Source organism: Elgaria multicarinata, chromosome 6 (assembly GCF_023053635.1).
Source record: "Elgaria multicarinata webbii isolate HBS135686 ecotype San Diego chromosome 6, rElgMul1.1.pri, whole genome shotgun sequence".
NCBI classification, from domain to species: domain Eukaryota; kingdom Metazoa; phylum Chordata; class Lepidosauria; order Squamata; family Anguidae; genus Elgaria; species Elgaria multicarinata.
Window position 1 is genome coordinate 73,888,390 of NC_086176.1, and position 17,774 is coordinate 73,906,163.

The 17,774-nt window shown below is 44.3% G+C and overlaps 2 protein-coding genes across 2 annotated transcripts in view; one reads left to right on the forward strand and one right to left on the reverse strand.

Moving 5' to 3' along the window:
- Positions 1-836, reverse strand: part of RHOBTB3 (Rho related BTB domain containing 3) — a 39,471-nt gene extending 38,635 nt beyond the window's left edge. Inside the window, exon 1 of the mRNA XM_063129590.1 lies at positions 812-836. The gene's annotated coding sequence lies outside the window, so the exon portion shown is untranslated. The remainder of the gene's footprint in view (positions 1-811) is intronic.
- On the forward strand, positions 660-12,828 carry LOC134400912 (carnitine O-palmitoyltransferase 2, mitochondrial-like). Its single transcript, XM_063129588.1, has 5 exons — positions 660-838; positions 1,586-1,666; positions 2,533-2,641; positions 4,259-5,555; positions 12,500-12,828. The coding sequence occupies exons 1-5, from the start codon at positions 660-662 to the stop codon at positions 12,826-12,828; spliced, it is 1,995 nt and encodes a 664-aa protein (XP_062985658.1).
- Positions 12,829-17,774: the final 4,946 nt, after the last annotated feature.

Genomic DNA, 17,774 nt, shown 5'->3' on the forward strand with positions numbered 1-17,774 from the left:
AAGGTTGACGTTCTCAAAACAAACCATGCGCAGAAAACCTGGCGGTCATAAAAGTTCCCATCTGTAAAGACGAGACGAGGCTTTGCTTTCTAGCAGCGTTTCACTCATTGATCATGCTTCAATCCGTTATTAGCACGAATTCACGCTTTAATAAAACCCCAAACACCTATAGTTAGTCGTTGCCCGCTTTTCGGGGCGGCCACATAGTTAAATAACTGACAAATGGGCATGAACGACGTGGGCTTCCTCAGCTCATGAGGTTTTCCTCATGAGATCGTTTGGGCGTATGCAGAGAGACAAAGCATAGGTCAAACTGCCGATGCTTCATAACTCCGAAAGAAACGCTTGGCCCGTCACCACCGCCCATGAAGCCGAACCACAGCAGCGCGAGGCGGGGCAGGGGGCGAGTGGCGGGGTCAGCCAGCCAGGCAAGCACGGCGCTCGCCCCCCGCCCCGGAGGACCGCAACGGCCGCAAGCGGCGGCCTCTCGCGCTCTCTTGTTGCCCTGGCTACCGCTGTCGGGCCCCACACCGCCGCCGCCTCCGGCCGTTTTGCCGCCATTCCAAAAAGAGCGTGCCGGCCGGCTGGCCGTCCGACGGGTATCGGTTGGCGCCTGGCCGTCCCTCGCCGCGCCCCTTCCCCCCCGGCGCTCCCAGACCATGCGCCGAGCGAGGCCCCCGTGGGGCGCCGCGACCCTGAGGAGCGCGGCCGCCGGGAGGCGACGGTATTGGAGGACCGTGGGGCAGCCGGAGGGCATCGTGTCGGAACAGGACACGGACCATCATTTCGTGCACCGGAGCACCATTCCTACCATGCACTTCCAGCCCAGCTTGCCCAGGTCCCTCTTACTTCCTCCAACTTGCAGAGGGAGGGGGAAAGACAGCAGAGCCGGAGAAGAGGATGGTAACCCAGTCGTCCCTTCCTCCCTCCCTCCCTCCGCTCGCCGAGGAACCTCCCCGCTTTCTGCCCGGAGAAGGCTGCTCTGCCCTCTGCCCTCTAGCAGCCGTGCTACACAAACTCACTCGTTTCAATAATGACAAATTCCACTGGGGTTTTTAGTCCCCTCAGCCTATCACAAATCAGTTCCCTTCGGTGAATTGGGGAGAATACAAGGATTTGTTCTTCCCTCTCTCTATCCCCTTACGTGTGTGTGTGCGTGTGTGTGCCTGTGTATATATATACCCTCTATCACATCCTCCTCTAGGTTTCTTTTTCTACAGTAAAAACAACAACACCCACATGCTTTAACATTTATAGAAAACGCTCCATTTAAATTTCCTTTCACTGTATAATCATCACTCACCTATGGTGAGGCAGGATCTACACTACCGCTTTAAAATGGTTTACAACTAGTGACAACTGTTGGAGCCCGAAACACACTCCATATACAGTTTTCAAATCGTTTTCAAACTGCCATATCCTGCTTGGTGTAGATCTGGCAAGAATTCACCTCTCAGGTCATTTAGAATGACATAAATGACTAACGTAAATATATGTGAGCAGATATACTTTCTTATGTAGGTTAGTAGCTTTTGAGACCTGATACGGAAAGCAGACATAACTTGTTAATGTTATCCATTTTTAGATTGCCAATTCCGAAACTAGAGGATACTATCAACAGATATTTAGCCGCTCAGAATCCGCTGTTGAACGATGAACAGTACAGGTATCGGAAATGACATTTGTAATGATATAAAAGTTGTTAATTGCACCAGCTGCTTCTCTTCTGCTCTTTTGCATAAATCTTGTCTATTTTCTCTTCGTGCCCCATGCCTAGGGGAAGAGCTATAGTTAAGTGGCAAAGCACTAGCTTTGCATACAGACAGTCCCAGGTTCAATCCCCAGCATTGCCAGGTTGAATCCTGGTTAATCACAAACAATGTGCTTGTTCATGTTGCCTGGATTGCTTCCACTTGGCTCCTTCTACCAGTGGGTTTGGCTAAAGTAACTGGAAACTAACCAATAGGCAAAAGCTTAGTGTTACATCAGAACTGGGACTTCTGGCTTGTTGCTCAGAAACCAAGTAAAAATTTTGGCTGGTAGGTGGAGCAGCAGCAATCCTGGTGTCCCAGTTCCTGATAAGCAAAGGTTTCCTGGTATTCTGACATGTATAAACATGGCCAATGTAAGGGAACTTCCAATATGTAAATTCCAGAACATTTGCATGGTGTCGCCCTTCTCTCCATTCAACCAACATTTTCTGTGAAGTAAAGCATAGTCTTCATCTCCAGATAAACTTAGGCTAAAACTGCAACCCTGTTTATAGTATTTGTTAGTCCATTTAAAAAGCCTTCCTATATTGATATTGACTCTGAAAATAGTTTCATGTTTATTTGACTCATGGAAATTTCATGTGATATTTATTTATGGTGTAATCTAGTAAGGTACTGCTGAACAACCTACATTAGTTTGGGTGTGCAAGGATGACATATTTATATATATGGAAAGGGAATAATTTTAATTACATATTATAATTAAAACTTACTATTAAAAGTCTAGCAATATAATGTTTATCTCATTTTAAATATCTAGAAATACTGAGAAAATTGCCAGAGAATTTGAAGCTGGAGAAGGCAAGTTCATACATCGTGATCTTCTTGAACATGATAGAATCAATAAGCATACAAGTTATATATCAGGTGTGTTTTTAAACTTTTCGTGTAGTTTTTAAACATTTTGTTAGCATATTTTCTTACTATTGTTAGTGTTTATTCCAGAGTCAGTCTATGAACTATTTTCCCCAAACATACTGTTGCATTTGTTGGTTGTTGCTGTTTTATACCAAATGCTATTTTTTGTGGTGAATTGGCCATGTGAGCTCCACCTCATGATGAGACTGTAGACCTCTATCCCAAAGCTTTAAAAGTAGGTTGCACAATGGCATGCCCACTCATGATTAAGGTCAGGGATGGGCAACCTGGAACCCTAGGACTTCATGTGGCCTTCAGCGTAATTTCTTGTGACCCTCTTTCTAATTTCAAAAGCCCTCTGCAAGTTTAGGCCTCTAACAAGAGTGCTCTATCCCTCTCCCTAGCAAAGGAGTTGGCAGAGAGAAGGGGCATGTCTACACCAGCCCTATATCCCGGGATCGTCCTGGGATCGTTCCTGTGCATCCAAATGCCACATGGGATCCCGGGAGCAGGCAGGGACCATCCCTCCATTTTCCTGGGATAACCCTTAGGTGTAGAAAGGGCCAAGGAGATAACAAAAAAAGAGAAACAGAAAGAAGAGGGTCTCACACACATACATACACACACACACACAGAGAGAGAGAGAGAGAGAGAGAGAGAAGGGTTGGCCCTGCCGACTCTCCATTGGCATGCAGCCCCCAACAGATTACCCCAGAGGAAATATAACCCTTGACCGATAAAAGGTTCTCCACCCCTGATCTAGGCCCATTATGGTATCCTCACATAACTCCTTTTCATTTGGAAATTGCAGGGGGAAAGTTATTCGCACAGAAAAACTAAGCAGCCTGCCATGCTCAAACTGGCCATCTGATTCAACTCTGTGCCTCTGTTAAAATTTAGGTAGACTATGGCCATTGCTAGATGAGGGTTTAGCCTGGTGTGAGCATTACTGTAGTCTTACAAAGTATTATCATTACTCTTCATTACTGTATTTAATTTTTTTGACATGACCTTCATGGGCATGTCTTCACCAGGGGAGGGAGCAGGGAGGATCTCATGAGATCCTCCCCCTGGGTTCACATACAGCGCATGACGTCCAGGGAGGAAGCAGGACGTCGCACCCGCCATTTATTTATTTTTTACAAAGCATGGAGCTGGAACACACTTGCGCTCCAGCGAAAAAGTAAGTTTTTTAAAAAAGCCCTGACCCCACTCCCCACCCACCCTGGATGGCCCTGAACTCCCCCCATCCCAGATCCTTCCCTCTGATGACCCCCGCTACTCACGGGGAGGAGGGAAGAAGCCAGGATGGCTGCCCACACCACCCGCTGTCCTTGGGATCGTCCCGGGACTGCGGGAAAGCCCAGAACAAAAGGGCCTGCCAATATCCCAGGGAAATGGAGGGATCATCCCTCCCTACTCCCGGGATCCCCTGTGCATCATGTGGATACACAGGGATGATCCCAGGACGACCCCCGGGATAAAGTCTGGTGTAGACATGCCCTATGATCTGAAACAAAAAGGTAAGTACTGCTGAATCCAAAGAATGTAAATTATACAAGTGTATTTATATACCAAAGATCTAAATGTCTATTTTATTAAATGAATTGTTTTTTGTTTTTGTAGAGCCCTGGTATGATATGTATCTTTCTGCAAGAGATCCAATTGTTTTCAACAGCAATCCTTTTATTTCTTTAAATCCTGATCCAAAACCAGGATACAACAGTCAAGTAGTGAGAGCAACAAATCTGGTTGTATCATCATTAAAGTTTCTGAACTCCCTGAAGAATGACTATTTGCGGCCAGATATATATTATGTAAACCGCAAGTGGGGTCAGAGCAAAATTTTCAAACATTCCATCCGTATTCTTCCACCTACTTTATCCTGGTATGGAGCATATTTGGTGAATGCTTATCCTTTAGATATGTCACAGTATAAGTCACTCTTCAACAGTACCAGAATTCCTAATTTAAGCAAAGATACATTGTTCACAAGTGAATTTGCAAGGCATTTATTGGTGATGAGAAATGGTCATCTATATGTTTTTGAAGTATTGGATCCTTTTGGTAATATTCTACACCCATCCGAAATCCAGGCTCATTTAACACAAATAATACATGATGCTGATCGGTTACCTAGGTCTGAACTTTCCTACTTAACAACTGAAGAAAGAAATACTTGGGCAACTGTAAGACAGCAACTTGTCCAAAAAGGTAATGAAGAAAACCTAAAGAAAATTGACAGTGCAGTCTTTTGTCTTTGTTTAGATAAAACCTCCCCACAAGATGAAATTGAAATTACTCATTGTTTTCTTCATGGATATGGTTTCAATCGCTGGTTTGACAAATCCTTCAGTCTGATAGTCACTGGTGATGGCACTGCAGGAGTTAATTTTGAACACTCTTGGGGAGATGGAGTTGCAGTTCTACGTTTTATTAATGAAGTCTATAGAGACAGTACAGAGCACCCAGCTCTTGTACCAGATGCCAGTCCAGCTATTTTTGTTGCATCATATGACAAACTGGAATTTAATGTGGATCGCACAATAACATCAGCTATAAATGCTGCCCGTATAAAATTTGATGAAAAAAGGAATCAGTTTTGTGTTAAATCATTGAAGTATAAAAAGTTTGGGAAACAGTTTACAACAAAACAAAAATTGAGCCCTGATGCTGTGTTTCAGCTTGCATGTCAGATGGCTGTCTATCGCCAGTATGGAAAATTACTTCCTTCTTATGAAGCATGCAGTACTGCAGCTTTTAAACATGGTCGCACTGAAACAATTCGGCCAACATCTGTGTACACAAGAAAATGTACAGTTGCATTTGTTGATGAACGAGGAAAGCACAGCATTGAAGATATGAGAAACATGATTGCTGACTGTTCACAGTATCATAGACGCTTGCAGCTGGAAGCTACATTAGGTTTGGTCTCTTCAACATTTTGTCATATATATATATAGTATTTATTCTAACTGTCTTGTGATAAAGTCTTTCTAGGACTGGCTCTTAGATAGGCTCTTCAGTAAATCATGGTGAAATATTGAACTTTATAAAAACTGATAAAAGCATTGGGTTTCTGTCTTATAGAAAGGGTGCATTTCTTATGAGTTTTCACATGGGAATATAAGTAATGTTCAGTTTGGCTCTTCCTAGTTCACCTTGGCTCTTCCTAGTTTAACCAAAGACCTTACTAATGAATATAGATAGATTAGCAATTTAAAACACATAGGGCTGGTTCACATAACATGGCCAGGCCATTGTGGGTTATTTAACCCATGCTGAGTTGCAGCATATGCCATCACCATTTGAATATGCAAACCCTGATTGAGCCAATTGGGAATTGCGCCATGACGTGCAAACCTGGTCACCATGAGTCATTAAACAACCCTTGCATAACCCTACTACTAATCAAGGGTTGTACGAGGGTTCTTAAACACAGTGGCCAGGTTGCACTACATGACACAACTTCAAATGCCCCAATCTGGGGTTGCATATTCCAAACACCAGCTGCAAACATCCATCATGCACCGTGACTCATGGGTTATTTAGCCCATGATAGCCTGTGACATCATGCAAACTGGGTCACTGTATCCTGCCTTTCCTCCATGGAAATCAAGTTGGCTTAAATAATTTTCCCACCCCATTTTATCCTCTCAGCACTGTAAGATAGGTTAGGCTAAGAGATTTAGTAGGCATGTCTAGACCTACCAGCGGATGGGGAGGATCTCGCAATATGGTGATTGCGAGATCCTCCCCCTCAGTCTACATGCAGTGCATGACGTCCCGGGAGGAAGAGGACATCATGCTCACCATTTTGGGAATTGTTTTTTATCGAAAATGAGCGCACGAGCGCTCCATCGCTAAGGTTAGTTTTTTTTAAATAATAATAATAACCCCCCTCCCCCTCCCACCCCCAATGGGCCTGGAGCTCCTGAAGAGCTCCATGCCCCGTGCCCATTAACTTGCGAGGAGCCGGGACAAATCGGGATGGCCTCCCACACATCCTGCGGTCTTGGGATCATTGCGGGGAAAACCGGGACAAAAGTGTAGAGCAATATCCCAGGGAAATGCAGGGATCTTCCCTGCCTGCTCCCAGGATCCCCTGTGCATCATGTGGACTCACAGGGACGATCCCCGGGATATCACCCCGTCTAGTCATGCCCAGTGACTGGCCCAAGGGCACCCAGTATGTTTCATTGTTTCTCAACCCTAGTCTCAACAGTCCTGCTCTAACACTAGACCACTACCCCATACTGGCTCCTTAATTAATGAGAAGAATGCAATTTTTAGAGATTATTAATGACATTAAGACCTCATCACTTAATTTTTAAGATGAAAGAATAGAAGATCTTTAAATGAAGGACTGTCAGGGTATAAAACATAAAAAGTGACTTTAAAGGTGTGTGTTTTTAAATCAAGTATTGTATGAGATGAAGGCTGACTGAAAAAACTGGGCATTAGATTACATTTCTAACAGAAGGAAGTAGGTCACATTTGAACACTATATAAGACCTTGGAAAACCTGGATTTTGTTATAAGAAGGTTGAACTGAAATGTTACATTTGCAGATGTATCTAATTTTTGGTTGTTATACTTCCAAACTCAATGATTGTTTTTTTAGTTACTGTTATATCTTTAGAGGAGCTTTTTATAATAATCCCACCATCAAAACAAGTTTAACAGGGTATATATTCTACATTGCTGATGGTTTTGTTGTAAAAGCAGACATGACCAAGTAGATCATCATTCTTGTAAAGTAATATTGTGGATGGGGGCGGGGGGAGGCTTTCTTTCCCAGGCCTGAAGGAAAATGACTCAAGAGCTATCTTCCAACATTTTAAACATTAACTGGTGTAGCAATGGTATCATCTCACTTAACATTAGTACATGTGTATTTTTTGGGCTTTATGAAACTAGGGATATCTACTGTATTAAATTGAAATGTTATAAAATAAGGCTTATATCCCAACAGCCATACACTCCCTAGTAAAGGTGTTATAGGTTTAGGTATCTAAAGATATTTGAGGATACTTTGGGGTGTCACTAGCATCCATTAGCCACTGATAAATCCAAATTAAGAGGAATATATGATGAAAATCAAAAACATCACAAAGTTAATGAAGGAAAAACGGCTTAAAACTGTTTAATGGTGCAATCCTATACATGTTTACCCAGAAGGAAGTCTCACTGAGTTCGATGGGACTTACTCCAAGGTACCTATATATAGGATTGCAACCCAAATCAGAGATATTCCTCACAATAATAAAATTATGAGCTATCAATTAAGGCCATTTTCACAAATTATGCAGAAATAGGGGTTTGTTTTTGATATAACTCTAAATAAAATGGAAAGGTGCATTGAGTAGATATACCCAACATTTAAAAATTGCTCTGTTTCACTTTCTAGAAAGCATTAACCATACTCAGATGTGATGCCCTCTAGGTACTTTGAAAGCCAATTTTTGCCTGTTACACAGAAGTGATGAAAGTGTAAGCGCTTCTAATAGAACATCCAAAGTGAGACTCCAGAATCTCACATGTGGGGGCTGTATGCATATGGATTAATTAACTTACGAATTTTCAGGATGCGTGTCGTACATCACATGCTGCTTCCAGTTTCCACCAACAGCCTATGAATGCCACATGCATAGGTTGTTACCATCACATCGGTTTCCGGGTACTTTCAGTTGTTTATGAATTAAACAACCCAAAGTTAACCCATGATTTGTTATTGGATCAACTTTGGGTTATTTAACCCACAAACAACCCAATGCACCCGGGTTCAGATGTCATAGTTGTAAGGAAGGGGTAAATTCATACATGGAATGGCTGTTCTTAAAATATGTTAAAGTGTTCTATTGTTATGGTTTTAGGAGCGGAGTAGATAACCGGCCAGATGTATGGGGGCGTTCTGGTACTTCCTGGAACCGCTTGGGGCCAGGCCGGCCAACCTTGAGAGAAATTAACATCTCTGGAGAGGTGTGAAAGATCATCGCAGGGAGAGCTGAAGGGAGGGGGGAAGGAGTGGAAAAAGTATCTATAAAGGGTATACTTTGAAAGGGGGGGTTGTTCTGAGCTGGCTGACTCCATGGCTGGGTGACGTATGATATTGTAACTTAGTTTTTAGTTTGCTTGGTTCTGGGTTCAATACATATCTACATGTATCTATAGTTTTAGTTGCTAATCCTGTTTGCTTGCCTCTTTCCTAAATAAATTGGGCTTAAACCTCCAAACCGTGAGCTGTGTGCATTTTGTTCTGGGGATCTGTGCAAAATCCAGTGGAAGGCCAGCTTGGCTGGGTCCAGTGTCCTTTACATGGTGGGCAGCGCTGGGATTCGACACAGATCCAGAGGAACAGAACGCTGGCAGGAAAAGGAGAGCAGTGAAGCAGAGAATTGAACCCAGGCTAAGCAAAGGTGGTTAGGCCAGCCAAGGATGTCTCAGGATCAAGGAGCTACGGCTCCAGGAATAGAGTGGTTATCTCAGAGTCAGGGAGCAGAAGCTCCAGGAGTAGAAGTTGGGGGGCTGAACCCTCAGGAAGGAGCGGTAGGGGAGTCCAGTCTGTCCACTTTAGAGTGGGGGATGCAAGAGTCACCCAGCGACGAGGGAGGGGCCCGGAGACGGTTTGCGGCACAACTTTGGAGGCCAGAGGAAGAGCAGGAAGGAGCGTGGTTCGAGCATGAGCCGAGGATGTCGCTCCCGGCGACGCTGCTGGCAGGAGACACTCCAGGAATGCCAATCCCGCAGTTGCCAATGACCCCAACGTTGGCGGTAACGTTGGAAGGGGACGCCAGGAGGGTGCAGGTCCCACGGCCGCGAGGAACACCGCTGCCCCCACCCCCTCGTCCACCAAGAGAGGCGGACGGAAATGGCTCAGGGGTGAGGGCCGGAGGAGAAAGCGAGGAACGGAAGGTTCAACGGCTGTACGCGGAATGTATGGAACTGATGTCCTGACACCTGCAAATCGTAGAGAGAGAAAGGGGGGGACCCCCGGGCCGCGGTTCGACCGGCGGGCTTTTCCCATGTACCAGGAGGGAGATGATGTGGGAGCGTTCCTGGCCCTTTTTGAAGACACGTGTGACGAGTTGGGGGTCTTGCCAACCCAGAGGATGAGTCTGTTGCGTCCACAAGTGACGGGGACTTTGCAAGAAATTATAGCAACCATCCCATGGGAGTTGCGCCACGATTACCTGTATTTCAAAAGTTTGGCCAAAGAACAATTTGCCTTGACAGCGGAGCATTGCCGGCAGAAGTTCTGCCAGCTAACCAGGAACCCAAAAGAGACTTTCGCTGCGTTTGCCACCCGAATGATGACGGCTATGGAGGCTTGGATGGATGCCGAAGGGGTCCGGGACATGAAGGGGGCCAAAGACCTGATGGCTAAGGAGCAACTCTACCGCCAGTTTCCTGAGAAATATGATGCGTGGGTGGGGGAAAAGAACCCCTCGACCCTGATGGAAGCGGCGAAAATGGCAGACCGGCTGCAGGCGTTCAAGCGGAAAGGAGCCGGAGGGACCCCGAAGACTCCAGATAAGCGTCCCGGCGGGGCGGCTGTAGAAAGGAAGGCGGCGTGGCCTGGGAAGGAGCGCCGGGAGAAAAGCGGAGCAGCGGCGGTTGGTCCCCAGGCGAGTGGGGGGTGCTTTAAATGTGTCAACGTGTTGGGTTCCCTCGGGACCACCCTAAAGCCCCACTACGCCCCTCGCCCATCACAGAAGTGCCTTTCGAAAAAATGGGGGTAGACATCTTGGGACCCTTTAGCCCAGCTACTAGATCGGGGAAGAAGTATATTCTGACCCTGGTGGATTATGCCACCCGCTACGCTGAGGCCGTGCCGCTTTCGGTCATCTCTGCGCCGCAGGTGGCGAAAGCCATGATGACCATTTTCACCCGGGTGGGGGTCCCCAAGGTATTGGTGCACGATCAGGGGGGAAATTCTATGTCCCTATGTATGTATGGCCAGATGTATGGGGGCCAGATGTATGGGGGCGTTCTGGTACTTCCTGGAACCGCTTGGGGCCAGGCCGGCCAACCTTGAGAGAAATTAACATCTCTGGAGAGGTGTGAAAGATCATCGCAGGGAGAGCTGAAGGGAGGGGGGAAGGAGTGGAAAAAGTATCTATAAAGGGTATACTTTGAAAGGGGGGGTTGTTCTGAGCTGGCTGACTCCATGGCTGGGTGACGTATGATATTGTAACTTAGTTTTTAGTTTGCTTGGTTCTGGGTTCAATATATATCTGCATGTATCTATAGTTTTAGTTGCTAATCCTGTTTGCTTGCCTCTTTCCTAAATAAATTGGGCTTAAACCTCCAAACTGTGAGCTGTGTGCGTTTTGTTCTGGGGATCTGTGCAAAATCCAGTGGAAGGCCAGCTTGGCTGGGTCCAGTCTCCTTTACAATAGTAACAACCTATGAATATGGAATTTGTAGGTTGTTGCTGGAAATTGGAAGCAGCACGCAACATGCATACCCACAATTTGTTACCAAAGACCGCCTTTATGTGCAAACAAGGTCAGTGTGAAATCTATAACCTCCAATGATCATCTCACCTGGATAAGATTTGTGAGTCATTTGTACATCAGAACAGAATCAAGGTAATTCTGCCTGTGCTTCTATGCAGCATGCAGTCACAAAGTATCCTTTTAAGGTTTTCTTTTCTTTAAATTAATTTTGAGATTTACCCATTTAGCTGAGGAATAACAAGGAAATGCTATAATAAAGGAGCAGATGTAAATGAGTTGGGCAAAAAAGAAACTGAGAAATAAAGCCTGAAAAAAAAGGACAATAGATCAAAGCAGGAATAGTTTCTGTGACAGAGGCCTTAGCTAGACCTACCTGTTATCCCACGACGGAGAAGGGAAGATCTTGCATTGTGTTTAACGTGAGATCCCTCCTCTGTTTACACGCGATGCGCGATGACCTCAGGAGGAGAGGCATCACGCCCGCCATTTTTGAAATTTTCTTAAAGGACCAGCAGCGCACGAACGCTCATGCGCAAAAGGTAAGTCCTTTTTAAAATACTTTCCCCTCTCCCCTCCACCCTACCCCCAATGGGCGCAGTGCTCCTGAGGAGTGCTGCGCCCTGTGCGTGACTCCTGGCTCCTCGTGAAGAATTGTGCGGAGCCGGGTCAACCCACAGCAAACGGCCACACGTTCCGCGGTCTCGGGCTCAGCCCAGGACCATGGAAAAACTGGGGCCAAAGGGGAGGACTCTATCCCGGGGCAAGGGAGGGATGATCCCTCCCTGATCCCGGGATCCCCTGTGCATCATGTGGACGCACAGGGGCGATTCAGGGTTCGCCCCGGGATAAAGCCCCATCTAGCTATGGCCTAAGTTTGTATGTCATAAACAACCTATGGTTTGTTAACCATAGTAGTTTGAACAAGAGTAAAAAAGCGAACATGCTGGCTCCCAATTGCTCACCCACTCCCATTGTGCTAAAATCCCAAAAATGTCCCTGGGGAATTTAATGTGACCTGCAAGCCCAGAACTGTGGGTTGTTGGAGGATGAACTCAGACTCAGAACCCAGGTTTTAACAAACTGTGGATTGTTTTGCGACATGCAAACCAGGTCAATATCTCTTTTGTGCATTATAACATTCTTATTTTAACATGTTTGTTGAGACTTCAAAAAATATATAAAATGGCTTTGCAAATCAGAGAGGCATGCTGAAATCAAATTGATTTCAATTGGCAAATATTAAGCATCTCTCTAATTTTACTATTGAAATCAATGAGTACTCAAAGTGCTTAACTTTGGCTGGATGGTTTTTTTTACTGTTTTCTAAAAAGCCCATCATAAGCTCATTTTTATAAATAATCTACTTACTCTCTCTACTCAATGCATTTGTCATCTTTTTTTATTCAGGCCAAGGATTTGATCGCCATTTATTTGCCTTGAAGTACCTTGTCCAGCGCAGAGGTGGACGTATTCCTGATTTTTATAATGACCCAGCCTACAAAAGCATAAACCACATTATAATTTCAACTAGTACACTAGGCAGTCCAGCAATTAATCATGGTGGGTTTGGACCAGTGGTACCAAATGGTTTTGGCGTTGGATATAATGTGTTTGATACATGGATAGGATGTATTATAACTAGCTATTTAGAAGAAGACTTAGATGGCCTTTTGAAATGTCTTGAGTATACTCTGGATGATATACTTGATGTTTTAGAAGGAAGAGGCCTTTCGTAGTATTAAATTATTGTTATTTTGAACTGAAAAAATAATGCAAAATCAACCAAAATATTTTAATATGTATAAACTACCATGAAATCCGAAAGTTATAAAAGGAATACTACAGAACTGTATAAAGCACTAATTTCTAGACAAAATGTTAGAGTAGTATTAACAGATACTAATACTGTTAATTTCTTGTTCCTAATGCATATTATTGCTGTCCTTTTTTATATTAAAGGTTAAAGATGATACAAAGAATTTTCCACTGATTTTATTTACTCTCTAGAGCTCTTCATGCCTAGGGAAATCATTTCTTGCTGAAGGGTATTCAAACTTTGGGACCATTTCTGAAGTCTGCAATGCTAAACCACTACATAAATAATATGGGAATGATCTCGTACAACATCTGTGTAATATGAATGGGCTCTCAAAGTGCTTCATTCTTTTCTGCTCCTACATCTCTAGAGTTACAGCGACCCAATCATTCTTTATCTCTTCTTTCTCCACCCTTCAACTGCCTGAATTCTACACAGGATGAAATGTCACATATTTCACATTGGAGTTGCAATCCTATATACAATTACCTGGGAATAAGTCCTATTAAACTCAGTGAGGCTTGTTTCTCGTTAGACATGCATGGGATTTCACTTCATGAGGCTGCATTGGCTAAGGAAAAAAATGAATCTGTGTGCTAAAAGTGCTAAAGGTTGAAATTGTAAGCAAACTTCATTGATAATATTTAGATATTTTCCCAGTCCTTGTGCTTAGGATTTGGGTAGAAATTGGTTTAGGGTGCAATCCTATGCATGCTGCCTGTGGAATTCTGGGAATTTAGGACTTGCACCTTTTGCCTCCCTTTCTAATCTTTCTTTACCGCATATTTCCCATTTTCTGTTTAGTACTGGTGTACCCCCTCCTAACCACAGTGTTCTTTAGCTTTTTTTTTTCCTAATCCAGGACCTATTAGAAAAATGGAAAATAATAGATTTCTTCGATTGATCTTTTATGAGGACAGCAAAAAGAACTACCACAAAGATATCTGTACAGCAACTAAAAATACATGTTCATTTCAGATACATTGAATGTCTCCAAAATATGGTCACCCTAGAATAGTAATATCAGACAAGTGGGAGAATTCAAAGAGGCGGTCAAGGCCCAAACACAGGTAAGCAGTCAGATACAAAGAGCCCAAGAAGCAAAGTCTAGCAGGAGTCCAAAGGTCAGTAGCAGGAAAGTTCAGTCACAGAGCAAGACCGAGGATCCACAGCACGAGATCTGCTGAAAGGCATTTCTAGCAGTTGGCAAACTCTTAACTGAAAGCTAATATAGCCGGAACTCTATCCAGATCTCAGTTGAAGTTCATCACAGACCTTTTCGCAAATGTCATACTCATGCAGAGGGTCATGTTTATGAGAAGGCCTTTACTCTTGAGGAGCTCTCCTTTGTAACCAATCACTTCTCATAGGAATCCTACTAGCCTGCCTCTTGAGACGGCAATGTTCTCAGGGGCTAAGTGGTTGTTCCAGAGGCGAAACTCCCCTCCTCTTGCATGGATGAACTTGTGGCCATCTTCCCTGAGGGCTCAAGCTGTTCCAGACCCCTGATGTAGGCTGTTCCTCAGTGGGGGAATGACCCAGGGCTGGTGCCAAGGGTAGGCATGGTGATACCTATCGATGACCCTCACCCCAGCAGATGCCCACTAACGAGTCCTCTGGAGTTGCTCCTCCTCTTCACAATTGCAACATGCCTGTTAACCTTCCCCTCACTTAGCTGCACAGAAAAAGAACAGAAAAAGCCTCTCATTTTGCAGTTCTCAATAAATATAATCCCAAGAGTATTCTATTTATACTTATTTTTTCTTAGATAAAAGTCATGCTATCAACTTACAAATAAAAAGGTAGCTGAAGCAAAAATGGATTAAAATTAATAACACATATATCAATGCTGTCTTTGTGAGGCTCACCATGTAAAAGGTAGATTTCACCAGAATACAGTAACCAGTGCACATAATAAAGCTCACAGATCCTAAAAGCAGTTGGAAAGTTTGTGGAGACATAAAAGAAATACCCATTAAAAGCAACTGATTAACCTATGTACAGAGAAAACTACCCAGTTTAAAGTACACAGGTTGCAGGGTAGAACAGTAAGAAAGTAAACAATTAACAAAATAATTTGCTAAGCAATCAAAAACCAGCAAAAAAAAGTAATGTAATGTTGCCATCCCAGATTCCCATTTGCCATAGAAAGCAATTAAAAAGAATACACAGCATTTTAGTACATCAGTTATGGTCTTTCAGTTCTTGTAAAGAGTATGTGATTTGTCTGTCACAAGTGGGACCTACAACAAAATGTTGCAGTGAATTCCTAGCCCTTTAGAGGAGTGCTTCTCCTCAGGGGTCCAGCCAGCCTGAAAAAGAGCCTTGTAGTGCTTTTCAGGGCTGGTGGGGAAAGGAAGAAGAAACCATAAATAAGAATAAGAATGTAAGTGTAGTGCTGGGTCAGCCCAAGGCTTTTAACCACATGGAAATGCTCAGCAGGGTGAGATTTTAAAGCCATTTGCCAACTGAAAATAGGGAACACAAAGTACCAGCTTTCTATGGTTATTGGCAAAGCTCTGGTTTGTAATGGAAACACAATTTTCTGACTAAATGACTGATTAGCATACTAATAGACTGCTAACCCAGGTAAGCAGAAAATACTTCAGTTTAAGCCAAATGTATCCACTTGACTTCAATAGGATGCAACTTGTTTAAATCCTAGTTTGTACTTTATATTACATTGAAATTTTCTTGATTGTGGCAAAAGGATACCAACAAACCAGTTTTCAGCAAAAGCTATCCTGAAAATGTGGTAGAGGATACTGATTTGAGAGCCATCATTTGTGGAACTTCATTCGTCTCCCACCCACCCACCGCGCCTCCTCCTCTTCCTAATATCGAAACATTTCCCTCTTCCCTTAAACCTGCCCTCCAACCTTGAGCTTCATAAAGTTTCTTAATTTAGAACCTGAGGTTTGACTACATATTTTGACAACCAAAGCTCTTTCCCCTACATGTCAGACAGTGGCACCAGAAAGGCCAGGCAGAGGTCCGGGACCGCAAATACAGTCTCTCCCCACCTCACTCAGTGCTCCCTCTCCCCCTGTACTATTTCCCCCCTTACCCCCTTTATTTTTTTAAACTTTCTTTTAACTTTTAAAACAGGTTGGGCACGTTGCCACATGGGCAGAGGTATGTGGCACAACTGCAACTTTGCTCTGCAGTGCCCAAACTCTTCTAAAAGTTAAAAGAGAAAAGAGGCGCTGCCTGATAAGGAGGTAGAGTAAGTGTGTGGGGGAGAAAGACTAGACAGAGAGCTAGGCTGGGGGGGAGGGGAACATGCTGGTGGGGGGAGAGAATACTGCCCGGGAGTATGCGTGTGACCTCCCCCTGACCTGAGTGTGTCTTGTTCAGGGGCTGTTCAAGCCAGGCGGCAACACCCATGTTGGACCCAGACTGCTCTCCCATGCTCCCGATGTCAACCCAGGAGAGATCAGGAGAAAACAGGCCAAACTCACACACCAGTGAACAGGGAGTTAGTTGGTTGCTCCCAGTCCCAGAATGAAAATCCACTTCTGTCACTTTGACTTCCTCTTGCTAACAGGATCTGGTGAACTGAATTGAGAGCAGGGTTGCCAGTGGCCAAGGATAGGGCTCCTGCACCGTTGAGAGCTGCAAAGAGGGTGAATGCGTGAGAAGCGGCACTTGGTGAAATGCCCTTTTCCACAAACCTGTGAAAGGCACAGCAGCCCAGTCCTCTTTGGTATCTGGTCACCTTGAGACGGGGGTAGCAAAAGGAAAGTATGATGCTGCAGACAGATTGCATCCTCCCTGCAATGGCAACACCTTGGTGAGGGGCTGGACTTGCGGTCAGGATGGTGGGAAGCTCTTAGGGTGGCCTTTTCCCACAAACCAAGGACACTGGCATGGTGATGAGGGTCAAGGCCGTAAGAACCATATAAACCCAAAACACACACGCGTCATTAATATTTATCATAATTTATTTATTGTTATTGCTTACTCTACCCTGATAATTGAAGAAGGTATTTTTGCAAGTAAAACGGTTGTTTGGGTTAATTCACTCACACTTATTGAAAGTCTGGTATGTGCAGGAATTGCATGTAGGAATATGGCAAGTGAGCAACTTGAGGGGCCTCTGTGGTGATTAGCAACTGGCGAGGACTGTGGGACCTCTTGGAAGAAGACACACTGCTTTTCGGGCTCAGTCAACACAAGTGCTCAGAGTTTTGGGGCCCCAACACTAAGGAAGGCCTCCCTATACACCTAGAAAACTGGGGCTGTGGTAGAGGTGAGTGCCAAACCTCATTCAGCACAAGAGCCCAAATTAAACTTCAGAGTACCTCTTGGAAGCCAGGTTCCAGTAGTGACTGGGGCTGAAGGAAAAAAGCAGATGTTTATATCTTTAGATATTATATTTAAAACATTTAATGGCCACCTCTCAGGGCGAAAGTCCACAGAAAGCAGCTTACAATAATAAAATACATGTTTTCATTGGGGAAATGCATTCAGCAATTGAAAATGAAGCCTTCACTGCTCAACACCATGAAGGGAAGTCTGGACAGTAAAGTGTGAAGGCTGGTAATAAGGGGTCTCCTCCCTCTGAAGGCAGTGCTTTCCTCTCACTTCTTTACAGTAGAACTTCCAGGCAGCCCTTCTTCTGCAGCTGCATTCACTTTCCATTCAATCCATCCAGGAGGTGGAAAGCAGAAAAATGCCCAGGGAAGTCTTCAGCCAGGCCAGCCAAGGCAGATTCTTGATTTCAGAAGTGCAGGAGACAATCAACCTGGGATAGGGGAGTGAAAATCTACAATCAACAAACGAGAAGGAAATAAAACACAAAAACAAGTGCAATCACAGCCACTGTAATAAATACCTTAGAGTGTTGGACTGACCTACTTCGTA

What these genes read in the sequence shown, in the direction of transcription:
- LOC134400912 (XM_063129588.1), top strand. Translation starts at nt 660, where the DNA reads ATGCGCCGAGCGAGGCCCCCGTGGGGCGCCGCGACCCTGAGGAGCGCG. An exon ending in ATACAAGTTATATATCAGGT is followed by an intron (nt 2,642 to 4,258) that starts GTGTTTTTAAAC and finishes GTTTTTGTAGAG; the next exon opens with CCCTGGTATGATATGTATCT. An exon ending in GCAGCTGGAAGCTACATTAG is followed by an intron (nt 5,556 to 12,499) that starts GTTTGGTCTCTT and finishes TTTTTTATTCAG; the next exon opens with GCCAAGGATTTGATCGCCAT.